Source organism: Pecten maximus, chromosome 4 (assembly GCF_902652985.1).
Source record: "Pecten maximus chromosome 4, xPecMax1.1, whole genome shotgun sequence".
Taxonomy (NCBI): Eukaryota; Metazoa; Mollusca; class Bivalvia; order Pectinida; family Pectinidae; genus Pecten; species Pecten maximus.
This window is the reverse complement of record NC_047018.1, coordinates 36,717,056-36,744,615: the sequence shown is the minus strand read 5'-3', so window position 1 is coordinate 36,744,615 and position 27,560 is coordinate 36,717,056. Positions and strand designations below refer to the sequence as shown.

General features: G+C 33.8%; 1 protein-coding gene and 1 long non-coding RNA gene across 2 annotated transcripts in view; one reads left to right on the top strand and one right to left on the bottom strand.

The window, feature by feature from the left end:
* Nucleotides 1-10,167, bottom strand: part of LOC117325991 — a 27,495-nt gene extending 17,328 nt beyond the window's left edge. The window contains exon 1 of the long non-coding RNA XR_004532404.1: nucleotides 10,073-10,167. This is a non-coding gene — a long non-coding RNA (uncharacterized LOC117325991). The remainder of the gene's footprint in view (nucleotides 1-10,072) is intronic.
* Nucleotides 10,108-27,560, top strand: LOC117325989. The gene is made up of 2 exons (XM_033882540.1): nucleotides 10,108-10,216; nucleotides 18,348-27,560. Exon 2 carries the CDS (start codon nucleotides 18,504-18,506, stop codon nucleotides 22,803-22,805), a length of 4,302 nt encoding a protein of 1,433 aa, XP_033738431.1. The 5' UTR covers nucleotides 10,108-10,216; nucleotides 18,348-18,503; the 3' UTR covers nucleotides 22,806-27,560.

Genomic DNA, 27,560 nt, shown 5'->3' with positions numbered 1-27,560 from the left:
TCTATTAAGCAAATTATAATTGTGAGACTTCCTGTAGAGGAAGCTGTCACAATACACAATGACACACTTCTGGAGCTCAGGGACATAGTTCACATGACAATGTACACTACTGACCACATACACCAACAAAATAACTCCACAAAACTCAAATACTTTCCATAAATAAACTTTGTTTTACTCAACAAAAGTGTGGCCTTTGTTCCTTTCTTCATCTCTTTGTTTTTCAAGTGCTCAAATTTTTAGTTCACAGGAAAATGTTTCAAACATGAATCACAAGGAACATTTTATATGCCCCTATTATTAATCTCGATTTTAAATGTTAAGTGCCATATATAACATGAAAGCTTTAAATGTTCAAGTGCTTAGCCATGAGATGCCCTATTTGATTTCATCTTAATGAGCGAAATTATACCCATTAAAATGCTTTACTGCAAAAATATAGTTGTACGAAAATGTCACAAATTACGCCTGCCATTGGTTAATTACAAAACTTATTTAACACAGTAGCAGATAGGCAAAATAATGGTAGATTAATTTAGCCGTTGATTTGTCGTGTAAATGGAGAAAGGAAAAAGCTAAGGCTCTCAATGAGCTACTCTCCTCATTTGCATCATTTTAAAATGAAGTAAACGACCCTCAGCTTTTAAACTGTCATCCGGCCCAGCGAAAAACAGAGTCCGATTCAATTTCATCATCCCACAATCATAAGCTCATTATATTTCAAGATTTGTTTTGTTTCATTTCCATGGTAACACATCATTAACTGAACGCCATGCCATTCAGACAAGACTTTACGAGTCAAACAGATTTTCTGCGCCCCATTTCCATCTATCTTTCTCAAAATTTCAATTTAAGCTGCCTTGTGCAACCAGTTAAACATGCAGATTTGGCCAAAGGATTGATTAATAAAAAGAAAAAACCTTATGCAAATAGGGCCTTTCAATCCAAATTAAATTGCTGCTATTGATTACAGAACGACGGAGATCCAGTTTTGATCATAAATCCCTTTTGATTGATTGTGTGGAACTCCTGAAATTGAAATGACAAGGAAATTGCAATCCAATAGTGAGGGATCTTGAAAATCTAAATGGGCAAATTTTACGTGAAAATGCAGGATTTTGTGTCCAATCACCACTTTACGCTGCCCTTTCAAACCCTGACCAGAATTCAAACTTCCTCATAAACTTAAGTGAAAAACAAAATGCTTTTAACACAAACAACTAATACAGCAAGCTCCTTAGCCAAATACTGATCAGGGGAAGGCCGAGCTTAAAAGTGCCTGTTTAGGTATAACCTGGTAGAACGTCATCATCGGGACACTTCATCAGCCACCCTCAAATCACCGCAGCTCACAATACCATCAATCAGACGATGATGTGTGTAATTGAAAAATATATTTACAACAAATTACATTATTACACCCATATGTAAATTTAGTAAAAGGTGCTATTTGTAAATATTGAAACTGTGTGCCAAATGCAAACAATTGAAATTGAATTTCTTTAATTTTCTTTCCACTGGAAATATTCCTTAATTAGGTCAAAATCTAATTAGAAAAAGATTCATATTGATAAGTGTTCTCTCCGTATTGATGACAGATTACATTTTCAAAGAAAATCTCCATCCTCCATCTACACGTCATGAACTTAATTCTTCCATTGGAATTTCTTGTTAATGAATTGTGAAGTTATTAATTTACATTTTTTTTACACTTTAAAATTATTTTCGGGCAGGACTGATCAAAGATACTCACATGATTTATTGTGGAAGTGGAGACAATACACAGGAACATCGAGAGTGGACACATTTTTACCATTGGAATCACACAAATAAATCATATATACCACAATTTATATTAATACCCTAAGTATAGAGGAATGTCTTGTTTTGACCCGCAGTGAAGGGTCTGTACTTTAGACATCTAAGTTCCACTAAGAACAATTGTCATTATATAACAACTGTGTTATATGTATGACAGAGATTTCTGTTTGTTAACGGTTCTAGTTTGACTACATAATGTCATTACACTTATTCAATGTCATTTTGTTCGTGTACACAAATAAATAGTGAGTATATGGTGAAAAAACGTTACGAAAACATTCACGAATAAATAGCGCTACACCAGTTCTATGCCAAATGGGCTGGGCAATTGGCGTGACTTCAGAGTAGCATATTTGGAAATACTCAAAAATGCTGTCAGGAATACATCTACGTTCTTGGCACATCAGCATACAAAGAATCATGCAGACTGTCTGCTGATTGGGGCAATAGATTTCCTTATGACTGGTTTTCAAATATACATAATTGTATTGTTTCATAAATTATATTTAGATAGACTTTTTATGTTGCTAGAAGAAGCAATACCATTGGATGAAAAGCCATAAACAGATTTAAAATAAGTAACGAAATGTGTCCACATTTTTAAATACTTCCAAACATACTGTTTTCTTTAATCTTCATAAGGAAGTGATTTTTTATAAAGTGAGAGGATTTGAATATACATTTATTTTTGTATTGATATTTGTATAAGCCCAGGTCATCCCAGATTAAAAACAAAATAATTCTGAATAGTTTCCATATCTTTCAAATAGCACCATTTTGTATCTTACTACCTAAATACTGTATCTAATATATAACACAAATAACCTTTACACATATATCTAAAAGAATGGAAGATTATTCAATATATTTCAAAATACATATTGTGCTTGAATTTTTATCAAAATCCTGTTCTGGAATTGATTTTAACCAGGCTGAGCTTTTGTTTTCATTAACATTGCAATTAAATGAAAATTACCAGGCTGAGCTTTTGATTTCTGTAAATTGTGCATATAAATGGAAATCATTAAGATATTTTATCAGTAAGTAAAGTTAACAATGAGATGATGACTTCAGTGTAGTTTATAAAACAACTTCATATTTAACACTTTTGAAATGAAAATCATTTCAAAATCAGTCAATCTACATCTGAAAAGTATTTAAAAGTGAAATGAAAATCAGTAAATCTAAATCTGAAAAGTATTATGGTAAGTTTTATAACATGATATCCAATATACTATCTATATGTACATTACTCAAAACATTCCAATCTTATTCACATCAATATTTATTGTAATTAATTCAATAACTATCATATTTCTGGGAATAACATTGTCTTAACAAGCCAGTCATCAAATGAATTTTGAATAGGTCACAGAGTTCATGTAGTAATTGACCAAAACTTTTAAGTGAAGGACATTGAATTCCTTTGAAACATTACATTTCTGTTCTCACAACTTCATACTTTTGAGTCTATTAACCTCAGTTCTCAAACAATCTGACTTTCTCAGGTTGTGACTTTAACAGTGAAAACGGAACTCAACTATTCAACAGTTTCATGCAAAATTAGACTTTTAACTTGTCAGCTTTTTCACTGTCAAATTTAATTTGTATATATGTACATGTGCTGTCTATAAGGTTTTTGTCTAATTTAAACCTCATACTTTTATAAACATAAAAACTCTGCCATTAAGTCGATTTTTTAATCTTTAATAGATGAAAGGAATCTGCAGAAATTATTAATGAAAATTAGAGAATAATCAAATCTCTGACAATTGATCAGACAATTTTACATCATGGCTAATGACCATTGGTCTGTGTTTGAGTCAGGGAGATCGGACAGATGTCTCATTAATAAATGATAGCCCAACACTGTAGTATACCCACACTATAAGCCAAGGCAGGCTGCTTACAGATACATACACATATCAGACCTATTAACACACCAAAAGTAAATTCTTTATTTATTAAAATAGCCACAGTTATGTTACGTATATCCACCATATGTCCATGTCTTTGATTAAAATGCTGACTTCACTCAAGTCAATATTATTGTATACCGGTAATTAACACTGTCATAGTCAGGCATAATAATAGCAATTTACTACGAATTCTTACACATAATTTGTCTTAATTCATAATCAGTTTTCAATCTTCATCACATTGTTCATCTTATCTCAAAATATTATTACTTTCATATTTTCAAGCCAATTATATATTAAGGTATCCGAAAGTTATTAGTAAAAAAAGTCACATTTCACTAAATGTTATAAATCAGATGGGTTGTGATTTATAGTATAAATTAAGGCCCATTATTTAATACCTGAAAGTCAAATAAAAGCTCAGTACATTTTTACTACTGTAACTATAAGACAATATAATGACTATGTAAAGTACCGTTATCCAGCATATCAATCAATGTTCATACACATAGTACTTTTGTTCCATCATTAAAAATCTATACCACACCAAAAAAATGTTTTGAATTTTTAACTTTTAAATCCATCTTCATTACTAATCTGACCCCATTTTTTACATTTAGAAAAATGTTTGAACAGTGATATATACATGTAGACAATCCATCATTAGTCACTCACTTGTCACCTTTATTACTGTACCTATTCATAACGAACACAATAATGTTCAAATACTTAAATTTAGAAATCAGATTCTTTCAATGGACTTATAAATGACTATGACACATCAGAAAAAATAAGAATACAATACAGTATACAAGAGATGTGACATCATTAGACTCCCTTTATTGCTTGACATATATATGTATATATCAACATGTATACTTGATATATATTATACACACATTATAAATACAATGTATTTATAGTGCTGTGTAAGTAATCTATGTATCTCATTACTCAGCCTCCTCATTTAAAATTCTTTATTTACTTAGCCATTGAATTATCAGCAGTTTCAGTATTGTCCACAAAAACTGTAATCATCCGTTTCTGTTGAAGAAGATTAAAACGAACGACACCTGTGAGAGATCGATACTGAGGCGATGGTCAGGAAACCTTTCAAACCAGAACCAGCTTCTGTCAGGAGTAGCCGCTGTTGACTCACAGATCTACTTTACAAATCAAATTTTCTATTCAGTTATCAGTACTTTAAAGTACATTTCTTGTTCTTATGTAGCCATAGCAACCATACAGGATTTGGATTTTTTTCCTTTTCTGTGGTCAGGAAAGGGCATTTAACCCACAGGGATAATGACATCCAACAGGTACATATAACTCACAAAAAACCATTACAATGCTATTTACCAACATTTATACATTGATTTATATATATATATTAGTTATTCTGTCACTATGTTTTTTCAATAAAATTAAAATTATCATTTTGTAATCTTTCCTATAAAAACACATATACCCGGTACCATACAAGGCAATGTCTATTCACAAATACCCTACAAAAAATATATATCAAGATAAATACCATATATATATTTCTACTGGAAATTGTTTTAACAACACCTATGCTTGTTTGTTTCTCTTTATTTTATAATAAAAGCTACTTAAATAGTACAGAAGTATACTTCAAAAGGCAATAGCCATATTACTGTGTCTCCATATAAGCTGCTTTGTGTCAAATCTTATTGAGAGTTTCGTGCCGTTTTATTTATGTCTTTTAAACACATATTGAAAAAAAAAATCTACCATAAACAAAATTGAGAATAAAGAAATTTGAATCTTTGATACGAGTTCTAGAATATACACACTACAAAATTTTGTTCGTATGAAAATTATTAATTAATTTGTATGGAGAATGTCCAAGGAAATAGTTCAATAACATACACCTCGTCACCTTTTGACCAAGGCCTGGGAAATGTTCATGTTTCGCCACAGAACTTTATATCTTTTCACTTTTAAATGAAAAAATATAATTCAATTTAAATATTTCAACATACTACCTTTTGCCCATTTCATTTGAAGACAGATACACAAAGGAATGTGTGAAGTTTCAATTATATTTGAGAAAAGTAATTGAATATTTTCATCTCAAATTCAACAGCTATTGGGTTTCAAAGAAAATATTTAAAATTCGTAAACACCCCTGACTCTTTTCTGACCTTAAACTTTTCAATTCACACAAAGCTAAAGTATAAAAGCTATGCAAACTTTTTCCCCATCTAGTAGGATATAAAAGTGTAATTTGTTTGCCAAAATCCAGCTTTCAACATCAGTTTGAATGACTTTATTTTACGGAATAAAAAAAAATTCTGTATATCATAGTTAATATCTTGTGACTAGAAATTTTATGACAGAAATGCCAGTTAAATGGGTCATTTAAAATATTTCTTTTGAAGGCAGGCAGGACACGATTTAAAGCGATATTAAATGTTGAAGGTGAAGTTGATAAAGCTGGTGGCTGTTAGTGTGCTGGACTGACACAGGCCCTCAGGCCATACGCCTGGACATCACACCGACCTAACGCAATTACCATAAATATATATTTTCTCCTTCAAATCTACTTCTCTTGTTCCAAATGTACCTCTGGACATAACTGGTCAAGAAGTAGCTCACCAATTTTGTTTAGTGGACAGTTGGTCAGCAGATGAGCATTAATACACCTGATTTTTACCTGTGCACAAGGTAAGTGTTTGGCCAAGCCTAGTGTGGGTGATGTACCTCTGACAGCTACAACAATTAGCTCTGTGTTATCAACATATCAATGTCTTATTACAGGGGGCTTATACCAATAGGCAGCTGGTTATCTCCCTTTATTTTACTAACAAACCATAGCTTGGTAAAAGTGATATTTAAGGTATAAATTCTTGATAAATGAATACACAAAATACACTCATAAATCTTGTGACATTTTCAATGATAAAATTACTTATACAGTACAGTTGTGAAAAAAAGGCAAACTTGTATATACCATAGTACCCATATATATAAATTCTTGTGTCAATTGTAAAAGTTCAAAGATTTTTCATCTTTATTTTTTTGTATTTATGAAATGTTCTGCATGACAAAAACTCCAGCTATTCCATTAATTGTAAACATCCCTCTCTGTGTATAGGACCCCAGGTAAGTTACAGGTGTTGATCTTTAAACATCTTAACCTAAAACTATGTCCTGTCATTTGTCAAGCTGAACAGACATGCCACAGGTGAGGTAGATCTTCGCCTACAAACATGTACATTTAGTATACATACAGAAGGGCAGGATTCAGGTCTCCGGTATTACTGTTAATTTGTAAGATTTAAATCTAAGCATTTCATAAAGTAAGTTGGATGTTATTTAGTAAGAATGCTGTTGATTAATGCCTTAGAATAATAATTATCAGACATATGATCAGTTTTCAAAAATTCAAAATATCTATAGATATGTTGAAGATTTGCTTTTTAAAATGTTATATATATATATATAATCACTTTTCCTAACAATTCCAAATAAGTTTGCATATCAAATCTTTTTTTTTCAATATAAATGCTGCTAACTAAAATTTCAATAATAAAGTTAAAATGTCTGCAATATTTATCTTAAGTCTCTATTTATTCAGAGAGATTATAACCACCGAGAATTAGAAAACATCCTTTGCTTTTTTTTGCAACCAGAGAATTAAAAAACATCCTGTTCTTTTTTTTGCAACCAAACTTATTTTCACAAGAAAATATATATCATAATCTTCAGAAATATGTTTAACAAATAGCACTGTTTGTTTTATTTATTTAATCTAGAAACAAATCTTATTTACTAAATATGCAAATGATTATCATACCTCTATAACTACAAACGTGCATGTCAATCTCAACCTAGATCATTCAATAGGAGTGAATCAGATAGGGGGCGATTATGTCAGTCACAGCGATTTATACCCTTCACAATGCTAGCTATATTTCTACTGACTAAGTGTTGACAAGGTGAACAACAATAGCTCCACAGGTAGGCCGCCAATCTGTGTTCACACAGGTAAGACTTATAACCAGATATACAGTATATACCTGCCATGTGTCCTCCCTGATGTAATCATCACCAATTAGCCTTATCAGCTGACTATGTCTCTGATTTATTACCTTTTGAAGGCTGATGTTGATCTGATGTTAGTTGATGGGTCATGTATTATTACAGGTGACATAATATTTCAATCCAAATTTACTGTCATTGTAAAATATGGAAATCATACTTAAACACTGTTACTGGATTTAAACTATCATGTTTTAAAGGGGAAAGCATTGTACTTCATATTATGCTAATAATTTTCCTTTAAAGCAAACTTCAAATTTTTATTTCAAGTAAAGTAAAATTCACATTGCAGAGTATAAGTATCTGGTATAGATAAGATATTTTGTGCTTTTGATAGAATAGAAATATAAAGAAAAAATAAAGAAAAAAAAAAGAACTAGAATACCTTTAACACATATATTCTCCAAATATTTTTTCATCATTAATTTGGAGATATGAATTTAAATACAGATCTGTATATTGATGAATACTTAAGCCAATTTATGCTTAAGCCAATTTATGCATTTGAATGGCTAAAAAAGGTTTCTACACAACTTCACAAGTAATAAATGAAATATAAAAATGGACATGTTATTCAGAAAAGTTTTCTATTCAAATAAAATTTATCCTGTTAATTTTTATTTTTATTTTAATTTTAACATCTATGCATTTGATTAATTTATTAGATTGATTTCTGATCTCAATGATATTTTGTATTTCTATTCAAGACTATTGGTCTCTGAGTTTTATGCAATAAAATGTTCGTTATCATAAAACTAAAAACAAAACATGAGAAAACTTAACCACAAAAAAAACTTCTTTACTTTAAAACAAATTTATTTCACTTTTTTGATATACTAATTGAATATTTCTATCTGTAGGGGTTTTTTTTGGGGGGGGGGGGTATTTAATTCTGCTGCATGAGGATGTTAAACATTTATTAACATATATAGATCTCAATAACATACGGTACATGTTATTTTTCTTTTAGTTGCATAATGCATAATTTGCTTAAATGCCAAACTGATATAAACATTACAGCAACATTCAATGTATGAATCATTGACCAGTCCACTTCAAAGCAATTAGAAACACAAAGAACAATGAAAGCATTATATGTTCTGTACAAACAGTTCACACTGTCAAAACAATATTTGTTTGGAATGTACTGATCTGATAAACAAACACAAGATCAAACAGAATGGTTTCTTTGTATAATAAATAAAATATGTCGACAAAGGGCAGTGAAAATATGTCTATTTATCAAAATATCATCAAATTTAATTACAATATGAAATTTAAACAATTAACAGATATTTAAATTTTACTGTTTATGAATGGGTTACAATTCATAAACTTTACCAAATATACACATATCAAGGAAATATTAAATAATTACTGACAATCTCCATATAAAGAAGTTTAAATTTGAAATAGTTTTGATTAATGTAAAACAAATAAACAATGAAATTGTGATTTTCACTTTTATTTTGTAAATTATTTAATTTTTCTATATTGCTCCCCTAAATTCCTTTTTTTTATGAAATAACTCCTCATGTATCTAATTAGAGATTTCAGTTTACATTTGGGGATTAATCACTATCATAAGCTGATAACAAGCCCTACATATCTAAATGTATGTGCATGTAATTCTATGACAAGAGAATGTAAGAAATATGGCTCAGTTGTTACCCATGCCTTGGTCTCTCTGAAGCCATGCTGCTTCCAGATTCAATATCTACACGCTAACATGTATCAGCTTTCAAAATCTGATATTTACCATTCGACATGAACTGATGCACGTTATCCAAGTCTGCCCTGCCTCATTAAAATGCAAATTAATCTAATAATTCTGACCAGTCGCGCGCCGCCTAGCTAGAAGCTGTAATTTGTTAAACTGCTTAATGTCAAGTATATATATTAGGCGTATCCATGGTAATAAGGAAAATGACTTATTTGGAAATCCCAGTCTTCAGATGATTATAATTTAATATTCATTTTCGAGTGATGCAAGCAAGTCCAGCCCCTAAAAACGAGTGGGCGTGAGCTATGTGTATGACATGTGCCATCCCCCTGTGAATTCATTTCTTCGGCCAAAACAATAGCCTCTAACAGGCCCAACACAATAACGTGTGTTGATAAACATCAGCTCAACCAGATCGAGTGAAATTCCAAGCCATGCGACATCTCAACGTAAAAGAACTGGCTATGCAAATTAGTATATGACAAGAAATCTTGAAATGCAGTTTCTATGCAATGACAAGTCTTTAATTTAAATTACTCACCTTAAAACTACTGGCCATAACACGGAGAGTGCTTCATATAATCACAACGTGTTTTCCCTGCCGCCATATTGGTTTGCATAGAAAGGCATGCTGGGTATGAAAAGAACAAGATGGCGAGAATAGGCGAGTGCGGCAGTCCGTGAGGTAATTTTTTTCTTTCGATTTAATCATATCTTAATGGAATGTTGTGTTTTGGTAATTTTCCCAAGTGTAAGTAACTATGGACTACCCAATGAAGTTATTTCGAAGTTCGGTAAGTGTATTTAAACTTTGTTAAACAGCTGATGAATATTGCTATGTACTGTCCAGTATGATATGGGAATGCTCGGTTAAAATTTTAATTTACGATACACACGCTCACAGCCTCCCGTTCTCGGCTTGTGTAGCACTTGTGATGGTACTTACAAAAATTGGCCTGGAGTATCAGAGGCGAAGCCATATTGTTTTTATGCTATAAACAACACCAGCTCAGGATGTTTTTCATTTTTATGAAGTTTTAGAAAGTAAAAGTGTTTTCGGGCGTACGGAGTTACAGTTTTGTGATATTACGAAGGATGCTGTAGTATACAACTTGATGTTTATCTACAAACAGTTTCTACAGTTTTGTGAGTGGAATGTCGTGAATTTCTCTGGATTTCATCCAATATTTATTCTTCTAAAGACTTTGTATTGGTTTGTATTTGTGACGTGCGTGCACACTGCAGTGTGTGCGCTGTAAGACTGGACACAGTGGATAGTCTGCGTACGGACCCTTGTAATTACAAAGCGTACATTTTCGATCGTTTGTAGTGGTGTTTTCGTGCAGCTTTCAAAATAATGAATGATTTATCGACCGGTCACGTTAAAAATTTATGCAGCAAACCGAACAAATATAATAAATTCAAAAGTAATTAATTCAATAAGCTGGCTTTGGAGTATGGGAGGAGTCGACTCTATTTCTTATGTTACTGGCAAAAGTGAATTATATACTGGACTTTTACACAGTAAGTGTTTCTTGACTTTATTATGTTTTAATTTCATTTTGAAGAAGAACCATCTGTATCTATCTTGTTGCTCTATAACAGGGCATTGTTTGTGGGGCTTTGTGCTGTGGGGCTATTGTTCACTGTAAAGCTTGTATCAAAGGAGGGCCGACTGTTACAGTTTTTCAACACAGCTTAAACAGATTGAATATTGATTGAATTTATCAAATTTCCATGTTTTGCTCCAAAGCTATTTAACAGTGGATTTAAATCTCGACAGATGGAAATTAACATGATGTTTTTCTTTTGAAAGTGATAGTGTAGTAAGTGAATCGATGGTGGATCAAGTTTCAAATGAAAGTGAAAAAACACATGATTTTAAACCTTGATTTGGCATGTCTATTTTTCTTGTCTCCAATAATGATTGATACCTGATTAATTAATCCATCATGGATTTTTGTATTATTGAAGCAATTGAACAGTGTTTAAAATACCTGGCTTGACAATAGCTGGTGATATTTGATTACACCTGTGTGACTTATGACCTGTCCAGTGCTGGCTTTGTGATCATGGCTAGTGATCCATCAAACCCTTCTTGTTCGAATAATAAAACAGTGACCAGGGGCTATTATGGGCTGATACAATCATGTTTGAAATAAACCCTGTCCATATTTGGGAAATTTGATGGCCAGTGTTGAAGCATGTCATAGTTTTTATGTTTAAAGATAAGAAATATATCACTTATGGTGACTATCTGTGGAGTCTTTGTCATCAGTGTGGAAGGACTGTTAGATATTGTGTGATAGGCCTTATCTCATTATAAGGTGTGGTCTGGCTTATCTCTGCTTGACACCCTTGCTAGCACCCCTGTACTCCAGGGGGGATCATCCTGCACCCCATGTATCTAGGTAAGAACAAAGAATTTATTTCCTTCTTACAGTCAATAATCCTACAAATGGTAAATCATTCTGTAAACAAAGTGAAAATGTTCTAATCCTTTGATGTATTTTTTCAATTAAGCTGTATGGAAAGAGATTTTAATTATTCATAGGTACATAAAATGGGAACTGGTGTAGAATATTTGATAAAAAGATCAAAAACAGATGTTAGGCATGCCAGTATTTGTGATTGTCTTGTGCTACAGCAGGCCATTTTCTTTGACAAAATGTATTAAAATATGTGGACATACTCCTGTCTGTGGAAGATGGCAAGCGTGGTGATTTTATGATTACCATGTGTCTAGGTATCCGTTTTCACTGAGGCTGTTACTAATTCTGTACAAAGTCATTTACATATATACTGCTGCCTTCTCTAAACATGCTACAGTACAAATTTACATCTGTTTTACACCAAAGTTACTTGGTTCTCTACTTACTTTAAAAGTTGATCTATCAATTGAAACTTTAAGGAAATGGAAGGGTAGTTGGTTTGCAATATAAAATTATAATATACCTGTAGCTAGTGAAAAAAAAGTAGTTTGATAATCTTCAAATATTTGTAGTAGTACACTATAAGATACCCAACTTATAAAGAAACCACTGAATTCTAAATTGAAATAACATATCTATAAAAATTTCTTCAAAATACCATGTATTTTTTTCAAATTTGAAATATCACAATATTCAATTCAAAATGAAAATGCAGGGTTTTATTAACAAATGTGATGGTGTCAGATTCTAATTTGCTTTGCAATTTCATTCTGACATTTCAATTTGATGAAAGGCAATCAATTTAATCAAACTTTATTTAATATCACAAAATGTACTGTCAACAAATTGTAAATCATAAAAGCTGCATGACATCTGATCAAGACAAAACTATTAGGGATATATAAAGTTAATCATCTTAATGAAATTGATATGATATTAGGTATATCATTTAGTTTTGTGTGAACTACTTCTAATGCAGATGATAGAAGATTGTGCATAGCTTGACAGATTTATAGTTATTTTTGTGGCAAACCTAGATAAATCGCATGCATGCACACACGTACCTACATGTAACTTAACATGTGCATTGGCTGGCCAGGGTTTACAGAGGTCGTGGATAATCAATAGGATGAGCCTGTCTGAAGGGACCAATGTAAAATAAAATTCCACCGATAATTAAATGACTTCCAATTGTGCTATCTCATAACATTATGCAAATACTGGATTGAGTTGGTCACTCCACAGGAAGACCATTTGAAACTGTTGGCTGGCTGTAATGGAAACAGAATTTTATGATGTGCTTGCCTGAACTAATTAGGCATATGAAAGATTATCATCAGTTCTCATTCATGGCTGAGTAATTAAGATGCAGGGTTTTTCTCCACTGTCACTGAGGTAAAGTAGCGTTGATTCATATATTTGTTGGATTTTTCAATGAAATCAATTTTAACAATGGCTTGTTGGAATATAAACTTGAATCAATTTTTCTTTTATCGTCTAGTTAATGATTTTCCTCCCTTTTTGATCAGGTTTTATGTCTTAAATTGGACCATTTCTGTGATAGAACTTTATATGTAAATGTCACTGTCATGTTCATGTTTGGATTGGGCAAGCCAGCATTGATCTGGTAGAAAAACACCATGACCAAAACAACTCCAAAGGTTTAACATTGATCCGCACTAAGGATTGAAATATTGACTGGGCAGCGTGATTTTATTTCAATCAGTAGTATCAGCGCATGCTTCTTTTGTTCTGTTTAATTTCACATTGATTTTGTGATCAATATTTTGCTTGGCAAGACAATCCGAAAGATAAATAATTCTTTAAACCTCAAGCATTTTCTGGGAACTTGTATACATGTATGGTGTGGGGAAAGATGAATAGGGATTAATTATCAATAATATGTGACTTTACACTCATTAGAGGTCTTCAGTAGAAAAATAAATATCAAAAATTCCATTGACATGAATTAGCACAATTTTTTCATATGAAAAATGATCAATGGTATTGGAATGTTCTATGAGTAACCAGAGTATACTTATTTGGGGGAATGCATATACAGATTGCTAAATCTGTCACTATGTCAATTTAAAAATTTGTTTCGACTGACTGTAGGATTAAATTAGCAAATATCTCGTGTATAAGTAGCTGTATGTTTGGTCGAAAAACCTAATTATCCCATGTTGCTTTTATTATTCCATTGTTTGATACTTAAAAAAGGAAACTAATAGTATATTGATCAGAAACACTTGCATTACCCTGGGTTGGATATCGGACATAAGGCTTTTGTGGCTGTTGACATCTAACAAAGGATTATGCACAAGTCAAGTGTATTAAATTGTACTGTACTTAATGATTGTGGCATTTACCCAGTCCAAACCCCAATCACTCGTTCAAGTCTGTTAAAACAGGACTCATAAAAGCAGCCACTCATCAAAAACACAGCCCATGTCTCCTAGGGTTTAATTTCTGTTTTTTGGTGGAATGATTAATGAAACGAAAGTCGCGTTTTATGGAGAATGTAGTGACATGATACAACGTTGATATATTCACATCAAAGAAAAAATATTTAAGATGTGTGCATGAAATAATTTTACATATATTAGGCACATTATCTTTGGGATTTATGTGTTTCAGAAGACAAATTTGTGAAGATTTTGAAACTTGGTTCAAATAATAGTTTCAATATTATCGCTAAGGATTCGTGGCTATGCACTATAATTGCTAACATGGATCATGTTGTATTCGTAACTACAAAGACATCACAAGAAATTAATTAGTACATCTGATGTAACCCAGTCCTACTGGTTTATATAGAGACAAGAATACGTGGCTCCGATACCAAAAAATAAGTGTGTAAACAGAGTTGGCACAGCATCACAAAAATGGAAATCAAGACAAAACTATAAACGTGTCTTTGGCAGTAACAGACAGGAATATAATGCATTCACAGGCAAGTTGGTAATCAAAAGAATATTTTAAATTATGAAACTTATTCCTGATATGGTATTTAAAAACAACAAAATCAAGATTTTCTGTTGATATATTGATGCATATCAATCAATTATCAAGACAATTAAAGATAAAGACAAACATCATAACAAATCATCAGTATAATAGTTGTCAGGTACAGAGGTTTCATTAATGTTCCATATTTGTTGAAAAACAGATGTTTCTACCGAATTAAACTTAAACATGATATTATTCTTTTGATTAAAAAAAAATCCGAAATGAAACAAAAGTAAAAAATAAGAGAATAATTAAACTTAATAACTTTAAAACAGGGATAGCAGAAATAATATTTTCATGATAATGAGGGGTTATTATTTGAAATTACATTAAGATAAAGGCAATTTATTTCAACTAGATAATGGACGTGTCTGATTGACTGGCAAGGAAATACTAGAGGAGGGGAGAGAATTGGCAATCCATCATAGCTGTATTCTATATAGCAGATGCCTGCTGCGTCCAACACACTGCAGTATTATCCAAATATTATTCTACCCTCTCAATTTGTAATTCTCTTTCATTGTGTTTTTCAGTCACAAAATTTACTAATTGCATGCAATTAGCCTATGGTACTAAAGGACCCTTCATTATTTATGAAATATAAAGTATTTAATTTCAGTTTGTAATTGAAAAATGTGTAGTTTTAATATTTAAAATAAATTACTGTAGTTTGCTGGTCTAGAGGTTTTAACTATGATAATTATTATTACAATATTGGTCTAACATTGATAGTGCTTTTAATATCTATCTTGGGTTTATATGCTTGATAAATTTGATTATGAACTGCTAAATACTTTACATGATTAAACAATTAAGAATTCTCAGCATCATTAACCATTCGAAAATTTTTATTGATAAAACATAATATTTTGAGAGCACGGGAGTTCACGTTTTAATCTCTGAAAGATTAGATCTCCTCATCCTGATTATTTTTATGGCTTGATGAGTTATCACTGATGTGGATCCAAATTGTCTCCAGCTTTTGATGAAATTTTAATATACATTGATGCTACCTAATTATATACTGTTTTGCTAACAAGGAAGGCACGGTTGATTGATTTTTATCAATGTGTCCTCCCATAATTCTGTACAGTATTGTTTGTCCATTGCTCAGTGAATAGATGAAATATTTGAAATTTTATCAAAATATCCATAACCCAATATGGATGACTATATACCTGTGTCACACTCAAAATATTATCGTGATACATATACTCTCAAACTTCCCACCTTTTACATGTAATTTTCCTTCAGGGGGCATATTTGTACATCAATCACTTCAACTCTGAATTTTATCCGGGAAGTAGGCAACAGATTCAAAATGTTTAATAATTATTGGCCTGACCAGATCACCTAAAGCTATTTATGATATACAGGTACAGAATACACTGAGTCAAAGCCTTGACTTACTAAACTTACACAGCACCCATGGTACACACATCCTATAAGCTTGTGGAATGTATGTACCATGAAATGAATATGAAAGTTTGAACTATCTGGATTTGAAATGGATATTAGTAATCAGATGAATGGATTCCCCTTAGGATAACAAGCTTGTATTGTTCCTAAAGTAAGTTATTCATTTTAAACACAATGATATATATATAAGTTGTTTTTTGTGATTAAGTTTTAATTTTGATTTTCTAGTGTTTTCAAACCCAGATAGAGATAACATATAAATATTGATATAGAGTAAAAGTGATGAATTATGGAGAAAATTTTCTGTACAGATTAATAGCAGCACTTGGTAGAAAATTGAAATCCAAGTCGAAGAATACTTGGCACATGTCCAACTTGCATTGTAGCCTTTCTCACTGTTCTCTAATTAGAACAGGCTCTGTGAGCTATTTATATAACCTTATAGACAAACAGTGATACCATGTTAATATAACTACTTATCTAATCCCAATATTCGTGACTGAAACTGAGAGCTTACTCTGTACATATAATGCATTTGTATTGTTGAGAAGTACACCTGTAAAAACTGGTAATAGATTGTATGATAGAGTGTGATATTTTTCTCTAATCAGACATCATTAAGGTAAGGTATATCACCTGTATCCCATTATTGTGCTCCTACCTTCAATAAATTTGTTTTTCACTTATACGGCATGGTCACTATTGTGTAGGATCGCGGGTGTATTTCAATTCATGTTATTTAGACCTTATACAATAGAACATCAGTCAGTTTTACAATCAAATTCAATGATTTGACCGCTGGTCAGCAGTGTCCTATTATCACATTGGTAGGGTGTTAATATTACAAGGCTTATTGGATGGGCAGTTGTTAATTTGAGAACCATGAAAACTGGGTAGCTACTGGTAGGTAATTAACTCTCAACTTTGATATAGTTACACTGTTAATACAGAATATTGTTAATTGATGATTGAAGTAATACCATTGAATTATTGATGTGCTGGGTTTACTATTGGTCAAGGTGGGATGGTGTTACAAATAAATGTCAAATTCTGGACACTGGCTATATATTACGCATGTGTTGGTCAGTTTTAAGTCAGACAGAACAAAAATCCATCTCATACATGTGTGAATGAAATAGGTAAGTGTGTCCTTTGAGGAAATGGTGCTATTTTTCAAACTGTAGGAGTGCTGTATATATGTATACTTTACAGCACCAGTTGATTTTTAATTGAAATTTTAACAATGCATTTTCAGGATACATGTTGTCTTTTTTATTAACAAATTTTTTTTATTATCATTATTTCATTTTAGTTTACATTGCAACATGTTAAGGTGTTTTTTTTCTCAATCATAAAATAATATTCGTTTTTTTAGGAAACAATGTTTCTTTTTGTTATGAATTAATCATTTTTCTCTGTCACTTTTTATTTCAATATTTGATGGATGGTTATAATAGGTTTAATATATATCTCTTGCTTTTTTTATAATGTGTACATATAAGTATGCTATATAGGTTTGTATCTAGGTCCTTAACCTCGCATACTGTTTCACATATTGGTTCTATTGTTTATAACAAAAAAGAACACGCAAGCAATTAATCTATGTATACTTAGAGAATTTAACATTCATACTTCCATTTCATATTCATACTTCCATTTCATGTGAGATTAATGAAACGGTTTCATCTGAGTGAGCCAAAATGACAAGTTTCATCAATCTTACATACTCATGGAAACAACATTTTCCTAGGCTGACATGACAGCTAAAATGTCAATAATCTTGCTCCATGCCTTATTATTGGGATAAAATTCACTTTCAAAAATTTAAATGATTCATGATTAATTTTTTTATGATTGACATTATATCATTAGATAATAAAATAGGTAGTTTTAATGACAAATAATTTCATACTTTGTAATACTTAACTTATGTGCTGTATCATTTATATTTTGCAGGCTAACAAAAAAGAACGTGGATTCCAGCCACATTGAACCGATGATGAAAGTTCCCAGAAACTGAAACTTTATACTCGCCAAGGGGAACTTTATACAGGGGTGAAGTATCGCCTCTACCAAGAACTCAAAAAACTGAATAACCACCCAACAGATTTAATGTTTCTGCCAACCACTGCCGCACAAATGCTAGCCATGGAGACATTTGCCTTTGACAAAATGAAGTCAAGTCGTCGAAAACAAAGCAAACCTATACGGGTATCATATAGTGCAGATAGCGAGGGAGGAGCTGATCCCGGGGCTGCCTTCCCACCACAGAAACCCCCTGAGATTCAGGAGGAGTTTGTTAACGGAGCAGGCAGTCCTGGGATAGACTCGGAGGGACCCATGGAGGAGGACCAAAGGGCTATGAACTTCGAACAAAGAAGCCCTACAGAGCACCAAATACCTCCTTTAGAAAGAGAACTTAGTAGTCCTCTCGAAGAAAAGCAGCCAACACCTGTTGCTAAGGAGATGGATGCTCTAAAGGAATTCCCATCAAAGTATCATCATCTTCAACGGATCAGTGAGGAAAAATGTCCTCCTCCTATTTTTCCAGACATGGAATCTATGAGAGACTCATTTCCAACAAAGTATCACCAGCTCGGTAGTGAACTGTTTCAAGGAAATCAGTTTGATCCAAATGGAGAGGAAAATGGAAGCGAATTATCAGAGCAAAATGTGAATTGTGACGATTCTTCACAAAAATATACCGATCCTAATGAGGAAGGACGTAAATTGAATGGTTCTGGCCGTATTTTTCATCAGGATGCGTATTGTGAAATATGTGATCGTGAATTCTGTAATAAGTACTTTCTTAAGACTCACAAGGCTAACAAACATGGTATTTTCGACCCAGCAACTTCACCATTTTCTATGAATACATTACCACCAAGTATGCCGCTACCTCAGGAGCTAAGTCCTCCTCAGCCTGTTCTCCCTCCTCCTCCTTCTTCGATGCCTCCATCATCTGCCTCATCTTTCAAAGTCATGGACTTCATTCAAAGTTTACCTGCCTCAGAACCTAAAACAGCAAAACCAGCAGAACCTGCAAAGATGCCTAAACCAGAGCTGGAAAGTACTCCAGTGTCTAGCGGAAACAGTACTGGCAGTAATAGCAATAGTGGAAAAGTTGGCAAGGACATGGAAGACTTTTGTGAACTCTGTCAGAAACATTTCTGCAACAAGTACTACCTCAAAAAACATAAGCAGGATGTGCATGGAATAGCTCCACCAGAAGGGTCATCAACTGGAAAGCGTGGTGGAGGTGGTCGATCCAAAGATTTGCAAGCACAACTTGATGCAATCACCTCATCAGCCGTGGCCTCTGCTACTTCAATAGCTCCACCAATGATACCTCATTCAATGGCCAACATGACAGGTTTGCCCAACATGCCTGGTGTCATGGTTTTGAATCCGTTCATGGCCCCAATGCTGATACCTGCAGGATCACTGATGCCACCACACAGCCAGCTCCCAACACCACCTGGAATGTCACAGCCTCTTCCAATGTCTGCAAGTAGCCCAGAATCTTCAACGACCACCACAACTTCAGCCAGCTTACCCAGCACACCAAGTGATCCCATGCGTGGAATGGCTAGCGGAATGGCTAGCGGAATGGCTAGTGGAATGGCTAGCGGAATGGCTAGTGGAATGGCTAGTGGAATGGCTAGTGGAATGGGAGTTCTTAATACAGAAGCTTACTGTGAATTGTGTAGAAAAGAATTTTGTAACAAATACTTTCTGAAAGTACACAAAGCCAACAAGCATGGAATGTACTTGGATGAGTTTCCTCTAGGAGTGCCCATTGGACCTGTTGGACTTCCAGGAACACCATTCAAACCTTCTTCTTCAATTGATTCAACCGCAATTACCTCAGAAACCCCAGTATCTTACTCTAATTCAGAGCTCAACAAAATGTACATTAAACCAGAGTCCAGTCCCAAACCTGGCACCTCTCTAGTCACTAGTTCTGCTAGCCAAGATAATTATGTGACCTATTGCAACTTATGCAACCAAGAATTTGCGAGCAAATACACGTACCGTATTCATAGGATCCAGGTTCATGGAATGCTTCATGAAGGATTGGAAGGTTCTCTTACAGAGGAATTTATGCGAAATGTGAATTCTATGCGTGAGAAAGAGGAAGCAATGGCTAAGATTTCTCCTGGATCTAGAGTAGTCGAGGAACCACATGTGGAGAACAAAGTTCCAGAAAATGGCATGACAACCATGTTTGGCAATATGGTTGCAGCAAAGCTAGCAGATCGTGTAACCTGTGATATCTGTAATAAGGAGTTGTGCAATAAATACTTCCTTAAGGTACATAAGTATAAAGTTCATGGAGTAGGGACTCCCAACACTGACAAACAAGATAAACTGGGCAAACGGATGTTTGTTGGAGATTTTGAGACAATCAAAAATGGAAAGCCTGTAGCACCAAAAATGAGATCTGAAAGACCTCATCACTCACACCAAGTCAAGTCTGAACCAAAGGACTTCTCCCTACACAGCCCACAGCTGCCATCCTCCCTGCCACTTCCAGTTCTTCCCAAGGCCATTGAGGTTCCGACAGACCTCTCGCCTAATGCAGTCCTAGAAAAACCATCCCATGATGAGCTCGTCAAGATGGGAATTGACCCTGAGGCTTATTGTGAGATCTGCAAAAAAGAATTTTGTAGCAAGTACTTTTTGAGGACTCATCGCCTCAACATTCATGGAATTCGAAGTGAAAAATCAGAATCTCCAGATATGGAAAAGTTTTCTCTTGCCAACTTTATGAAGAACAATAACATTATCAACAACAACAACAACTCCAATAACATTAATAATAACATAAGCATGAACAGCAATGTAAGCAACAGTATGAACAACATCATGACCAACAACATCAGCAACATAATGAACAACAGCAACATAATGAACAACAGCATGAATCAGATGATGAATAGCAACAATACAAACAGTCCAATTAACAACAACAACAAGCCATTAAACTTAAGCATGAGTGGCAACCAAAAAAGCAAGAGCGGCTTTGAAAAGCACACCTGGAGATGGAAAGAACCTGTAAATTCCTCACGCGTTAGTTGTGATATATGCAACAAGGAAGTTTGCAACAAATATTTTCTTCGTACTCACAAACTTAACAAGCATGGTATCTTGCCTAGTGAAAGTTCATTGTCACCAAGTTTGAATAATTCCCCAACTACCTCAGATGTGGAAACATCAAGTAACTCATCCTTGCCTACTGATCTCAGCATTCGTGATAGGAACAATTGCAGTCCTCTCGGAGTTAGACTTGACAGCAACATGATACGCATGAATGAAGAGCGCTTAAAGCAAAAAATGCATGATGCACCATCCAGAAATTTTATGAAAAAAATGGAGGATGAAGCCATGGCTAGTCGCTACTTCAATCACTACAGTGAAGTTTGTTATCTGTGTGATCGACGGTTTAAAAGCAGCAAGTGGTTGAAAGCTCATATAATGAAGGACCATGCTGGCATGATCCCAGGAATGCCAATGGGAGCCAGAAAAAATTTGATGATGGGCTTTGATATGGGTATGGAGCAAAGGACGTGCCGCCTGTGTGACGCTGTCTTTCCCAGTGAGCTGTCCATGCATCTTCACATGATCCAGGAGCATAATGCCCAGGTCAGTCTTAACACATCACAGCAGTCGCCATCACCACCAGAGACACCATTTGAGCATGCTCCTGTGCCTCTCCCAAAGAGGTATCTCACTGGTCCAAAGTTTTCTTTGAAGCGTCGATTCAGCACCAAAATCAAACAAAGACTATACACATGCTCCATTTGTGATTACAAGAGCAAATGGTTGAATAATGTGTGCTCCCATGAGGTGAAAGTGCATAATATTATTAACAAGGAAAACATGCAGGTCAAACAGGGCAGTCATGGACTTATTGTTCATAAAACCGCTGGAAACATCAAAACCTACAGATGTATAACCTGCAAGCGAAGCTTCCCATCTCCTATCCTCTGTCATCACCATATCAGGGAGGAACACATCCGTAAGAGAACATTTAAAGTCAACAACGGAAAGTCGGCTATGCGTCTGTCGTGCAATTTGTGTAACTTTTCAACTGGCTTCTCCAAACAGCTTAAGCATCATATGGCCCGTGTCCATACTAAGAGGCAAGTCATGTCGTCAATGGTCCGTAACAACGGCTTGAGCATGGACGACGATGATTCAGGGAATATTGTACGCCAGCAAGGTAGTCTCCATGCCCAAGCTGTTGAGGACCTCCAGGAAGATATGTCTAGTGACGATCAGCAGTCATTCCATCTGGAGGACTGCTCCTCTCAGAGTGACTTTCTCACCTCCGTGGTGAAGATTCCAGTGAAGCGACGGCTGAGTGCCCCGGTGACCGTTACCTTTCTCCTCACCCCTATGGAGCAGTGAGTAGGGGAAGCGATGGGAACTGGTCGTGTGTTCAGGTATTCACAGTGTATCATTGGTGATGTCAAACTCTGATTATTTATCACATTAATTATTACAGAACTGTGTTTATGAAAATGGTTATGTGCAATCAGTTGACTAGATACTCGGTTCTAGTTGTGTGTTTTCCTGTGTTCCATACCGTGTGTTGTGGTGACGGTCAGCAGATCGTCCACTTAGTTATAACTTTCTGTTTGTTTCAAGGCAGCAGCTAATTTTTCAGGAAATGTGTAGTAGCTAGCTAATTCTGCCTGCCAAGAATCTCAGTATTACACATTGGTTCGATTGTAACACTCCAATAGTTTATTTGTTGCTATGATCGATCAAGTTTTGTAGATTATAGTTTCCATTTTTTTTTTTTTTTTTTTTTCAAATTTTGTTGGTTTGAACCAATTATTATTATTATTTTTTTATAATTACAATTCCTTGCAGTTAAATGAAAATCTTGCCCCATATATATACATATATATTTAATTTTTTTAGTAATTTAAGCACAATCTTGACCTGAACCCCACAAATTAATATATTATATTAAGATTCTTTGCATTTATTTAATTGATAAGTTTTGAACTAATGAATAGTTAAAAAGTATATATTATTTGGCTATTAGTAATGACTTGTTATTTATTTATAGAGATGAGATTTTGTTTGTTTTTTGGGGTGTAAACTCTTGTGATTTCTATATATATGACAGGTTTGATGTGGTGTGTGTGGATGATGACATTAAATAGGATTGTTTTCTTAGAATTGACATTGTTTTTTCATTTGGTTGAAATATTTGCCTAACCATATAAATGTATATATATCATGGTTTGTGTTGGTTTTTCTCCAAGCTTGCCATGGTCCAGATGCTGTACATCTAACCGGATGTCAGCTTCATTATTACGTTTGAAATTTGTTTTTGTGAAAAAATAGTAATTTTTGAATCTCATGGTAACAATTGATCTGTTTTTCTATTGTGCTTTATATGAGTATTTTAATAGCCTGTACATGTTTATGTCACAATTAAAATGCAGCTCTGTATATATATACAGTACCTGGCATTAGATAGGGACATATCCATGTAAAGGTATCCATGCTATCACTTACCCTAGTCAATATCCACATTCAATAGCTTTTCTTTATTTTCTGCATAGCTTCCCTTATAAGGAAACACTGGCAACGCTGACCTTAATACTTGTTTTCTATTTTAACCTCTAAACTAGTCAAGACATCGTTTTGATTGCATGTTAGAATTTTATGACCAACCGACGGAATTAGGTAGCTGATGAAATCTAGCTGATTGTTGTCATGGAAACCTACAATATGATTGAATTATTATGGAAAAGCTTTTATGGGATTTTTTCCCTGCTTAATAGAAAATCAAGACAGAAAAATATTGGATTTACAGTTATTGACTTTTTTGTTTTGTTTAAAAATCAACTATGGTTATTTCTATTTTCCATGTATACAAATTTTAAGTTTAGTGTATAACTGTACATGTGTTGGTGTTTCCTTCCTGAGGTATTGTATGTATAAAAAATGTAGTATATTTTTCCTTACAAGTGTTTAGAGATAGGTATCCCCTGAAGTATGGCTGTGATGATGATGATGATGACCATCTGCTATTGCAAGTTACAGACTTGAGCTTGAAATGTAACAAGAATGTATCTATATGGAGCACTGCCTTATTATATAATACGGGTCATTTTCTATTAACTCAAATCTCAAACTGGGCTTGCAATGTCAGAGTCTTAAAACCATGCAATATTCACTTTTTGTGCAATTATGATATTTATAATATATATACGATTAATGATTTTGTTGCTATAGAACTTGATGGATACTATTATGTATAGATTTTCCAAAGAGTGGTTTCTTTGAGTTTTATCTTGGTGATTTTCGATCGTCAAGGTAACGCCTTTGAAATAACCCTTGGTCATGACTGAACGGTTACCATGAGATTCAGAAATGTCTATTTGACCAGCTTGGTACTCACAGCTAACTGACAGCATTGTGTCTGTGTGAACACAATCACAAATTGTAAAAATAGCAACAACTTGTATGATGACACTTTTTCCATGTGTGTGTTTTGATTGGTTGTTTGAACCCCTTCCCTTTTTCTCCTCATTCCTAGAGAGTTCCATGGTCAACAGGTTATATCTGTTGGCCACGCATGCGGATGACGTGATTAACTCTATTTTTGATATGCCGATTTGTGAGGCTCTTGTTTTTCCTGGCTTAACATATATAATCCTGTTTGAATATTATGAAAATTGGACAGTTACTGCCTGTATATGTGAATATATTGTACTATAGCTATTATATATATAATTATATATATATATATGATCTACCAGGTGTGGTGGCATAGGACAGTTTATATTTGAGTTTGTTTTTTCTTTCTCTCGTCGCATAAGGAAGTAATTTTTTTCTTCTCCTGTTAGATGTATTGATATGATAATGAAACAATGGCAGACTGGAAGCTTCTGTGTTCACTGTAGAGTTGGTTTTTTTATTGATTTTGAGTGTGAACGTGTGTGTGTATATTTCTCTACATATAAATATTTATTGTGTGATTTCATAGTTATAGATGTATGCATGTATGTATATATATTATATGAGTGCAATATGTGGGTATGTGCATGAGCGTGTGACTGATATTATTGGGACTTGGTGCAATGTTCACATTCATGGTGCAGTTCAGCTTACTTTCTACCATTTACTAAATGTAAATAACCATTTCAACAGGTTTAAAAGTCATGGTAGGATGAAAAAAGATTTTATGAGATTATTATATCAAATTTTTCAAGACTTAAAATCTTGAACCATTGAAAAGACTATCAATAAAACCGTATATGTTATTTATAGATTAAGTGATAAAGAAATTATGTTGTAATCTTATGTAGATTTATATAGGAAGAAAAGTTGACAAGTTAAAGCTTGTAAAGTATACTGTATTATGAGTTTGTCAAATGAGCCAGTTGATGTGTGAACATATAAGCTTCTGCTCTGCCATTTAATGATGCAAGTATATGTACATTCTAGTCTTTCCTGGCCATATAGGTCAGCTTACCAAAGTTACCAAAACTAGACCAACGGACCTCATCCAACACAATTTCCATCTGTATTTTATTTACTATAGTCTAGTTAATTAGTAAAACCTCCGTCTATATATCACACAAGTGACTCCTAAATATTGATATTTGTCAGATTTTTTATTTGTAACTTAATACTGTCATAACCACCATTATTTTTGTTCAGCTTAGGTTATTTTTGAAATATTTAAAAAAACAAAAATATTAATGTTCAGTAGAATGAAAATAAATTAGAATTTCATGGTGTGTTAACCATACTTGTGAAAGAAAGAAAAAAACACAATGTATGGTTTAACACTGACATGGTATGTGACTGCCTACTGCCCACACTACCGGGAGATGTGAGAAAGCTAGTCATAGTGTTTATATGTGTGTGACCGGTCGGGCAGGGCGGGGCCGGTCACTTCTGATGCCCTAGGGGACAGGGTGTGCCATCCTTTAATCACTACCTCACTTTATATAGTCAAATATTTATTCTGTGTATTCAGAAGAAACGTAATTATATTTTGGTCTTTACACAAAACAGTATTTAATATGTGTCGATGGATAATAAGTATACTCTATTGTTGTAGCTGTTAGTGTATTTATTGGTGTCCAATTGTAAAGACGTTTGTGGCGTAGGGTGGGTGCTGTCCAGCGTCATGTCCAGTTGTGGTAATGTCTGTGGGGTACGGCGGGCTGCCGTCGTGTGTCAGGCCTGTTGTATTAGGGAAATATAGGCAGAAAACTATGGTTACATTCCAGAACTCTGGGAAATAGTCCTAGTACAGTCTTAGTTAGTTCTATTAGATAGCTGGAAAAGGCCGCTAACATCACTATGTGCTTCACTCTGTAACTTTCAAATGATTCTAGGACAATTTGGCGGTGGCCAGCACCTGGCTGTACTCAGTAAATAATGTGTGTTTGGTATTGTAGTCGTACGTGTTTGTGACAAGTTTATAATGAAAACAAAAGCCAGCGTAAGATGTTGTTTTACTATGGTTTAACCCTCAACCCAGGGCATCACAGTCTTTTTTGTAATTTCGTTGAGCAAAACATAATTTATTATAGAAGGTATTATTATTGCACTGTATGTCAAAAAATTTATGAAAAGTCATATATATATAGCACTACAACTTAAGGCAGAGAATAACAAGTTAAATGCGAAGCGAAAATATACAAATTATAAATCTGTATTTGACAAATTCAGGGAGTTTTATCAAAGTTTAATGTATAGACACAGTAGTGAATAGACTGTATGTCCTCGTGTAGTCAGAACAACAAACTTCTTGAGATGGTTATAACGAGTGTTGTCTTCAAGTGACAATCGGTGTTGAAAGCATAATGGATTTAAGTCTTTGTTTCTTTGAGTTTTTGACAAATTTTTGTTGCGAATTCTTGCATAAATTTTAAACTAATTTATTGTACACGCCAACAAGAGTCTTCTGCACTCGCCCCATAATTCCACCACATGTGGTCACGTATTACGTCTTATTTATTGACCCCGAAGCACGGGTGTCTAATGTTGATTTTTCTAATGGCATGTGTGTTCTTTTGTCAGCTATGTTGATATTCTGTTTTTCTGTATAGTGGAGTGATTTTCCCTCTTCTACACTGTCATTAGAATTTTTTTTGCAATAAAAATTCAAAGGTTGTCCTTAAA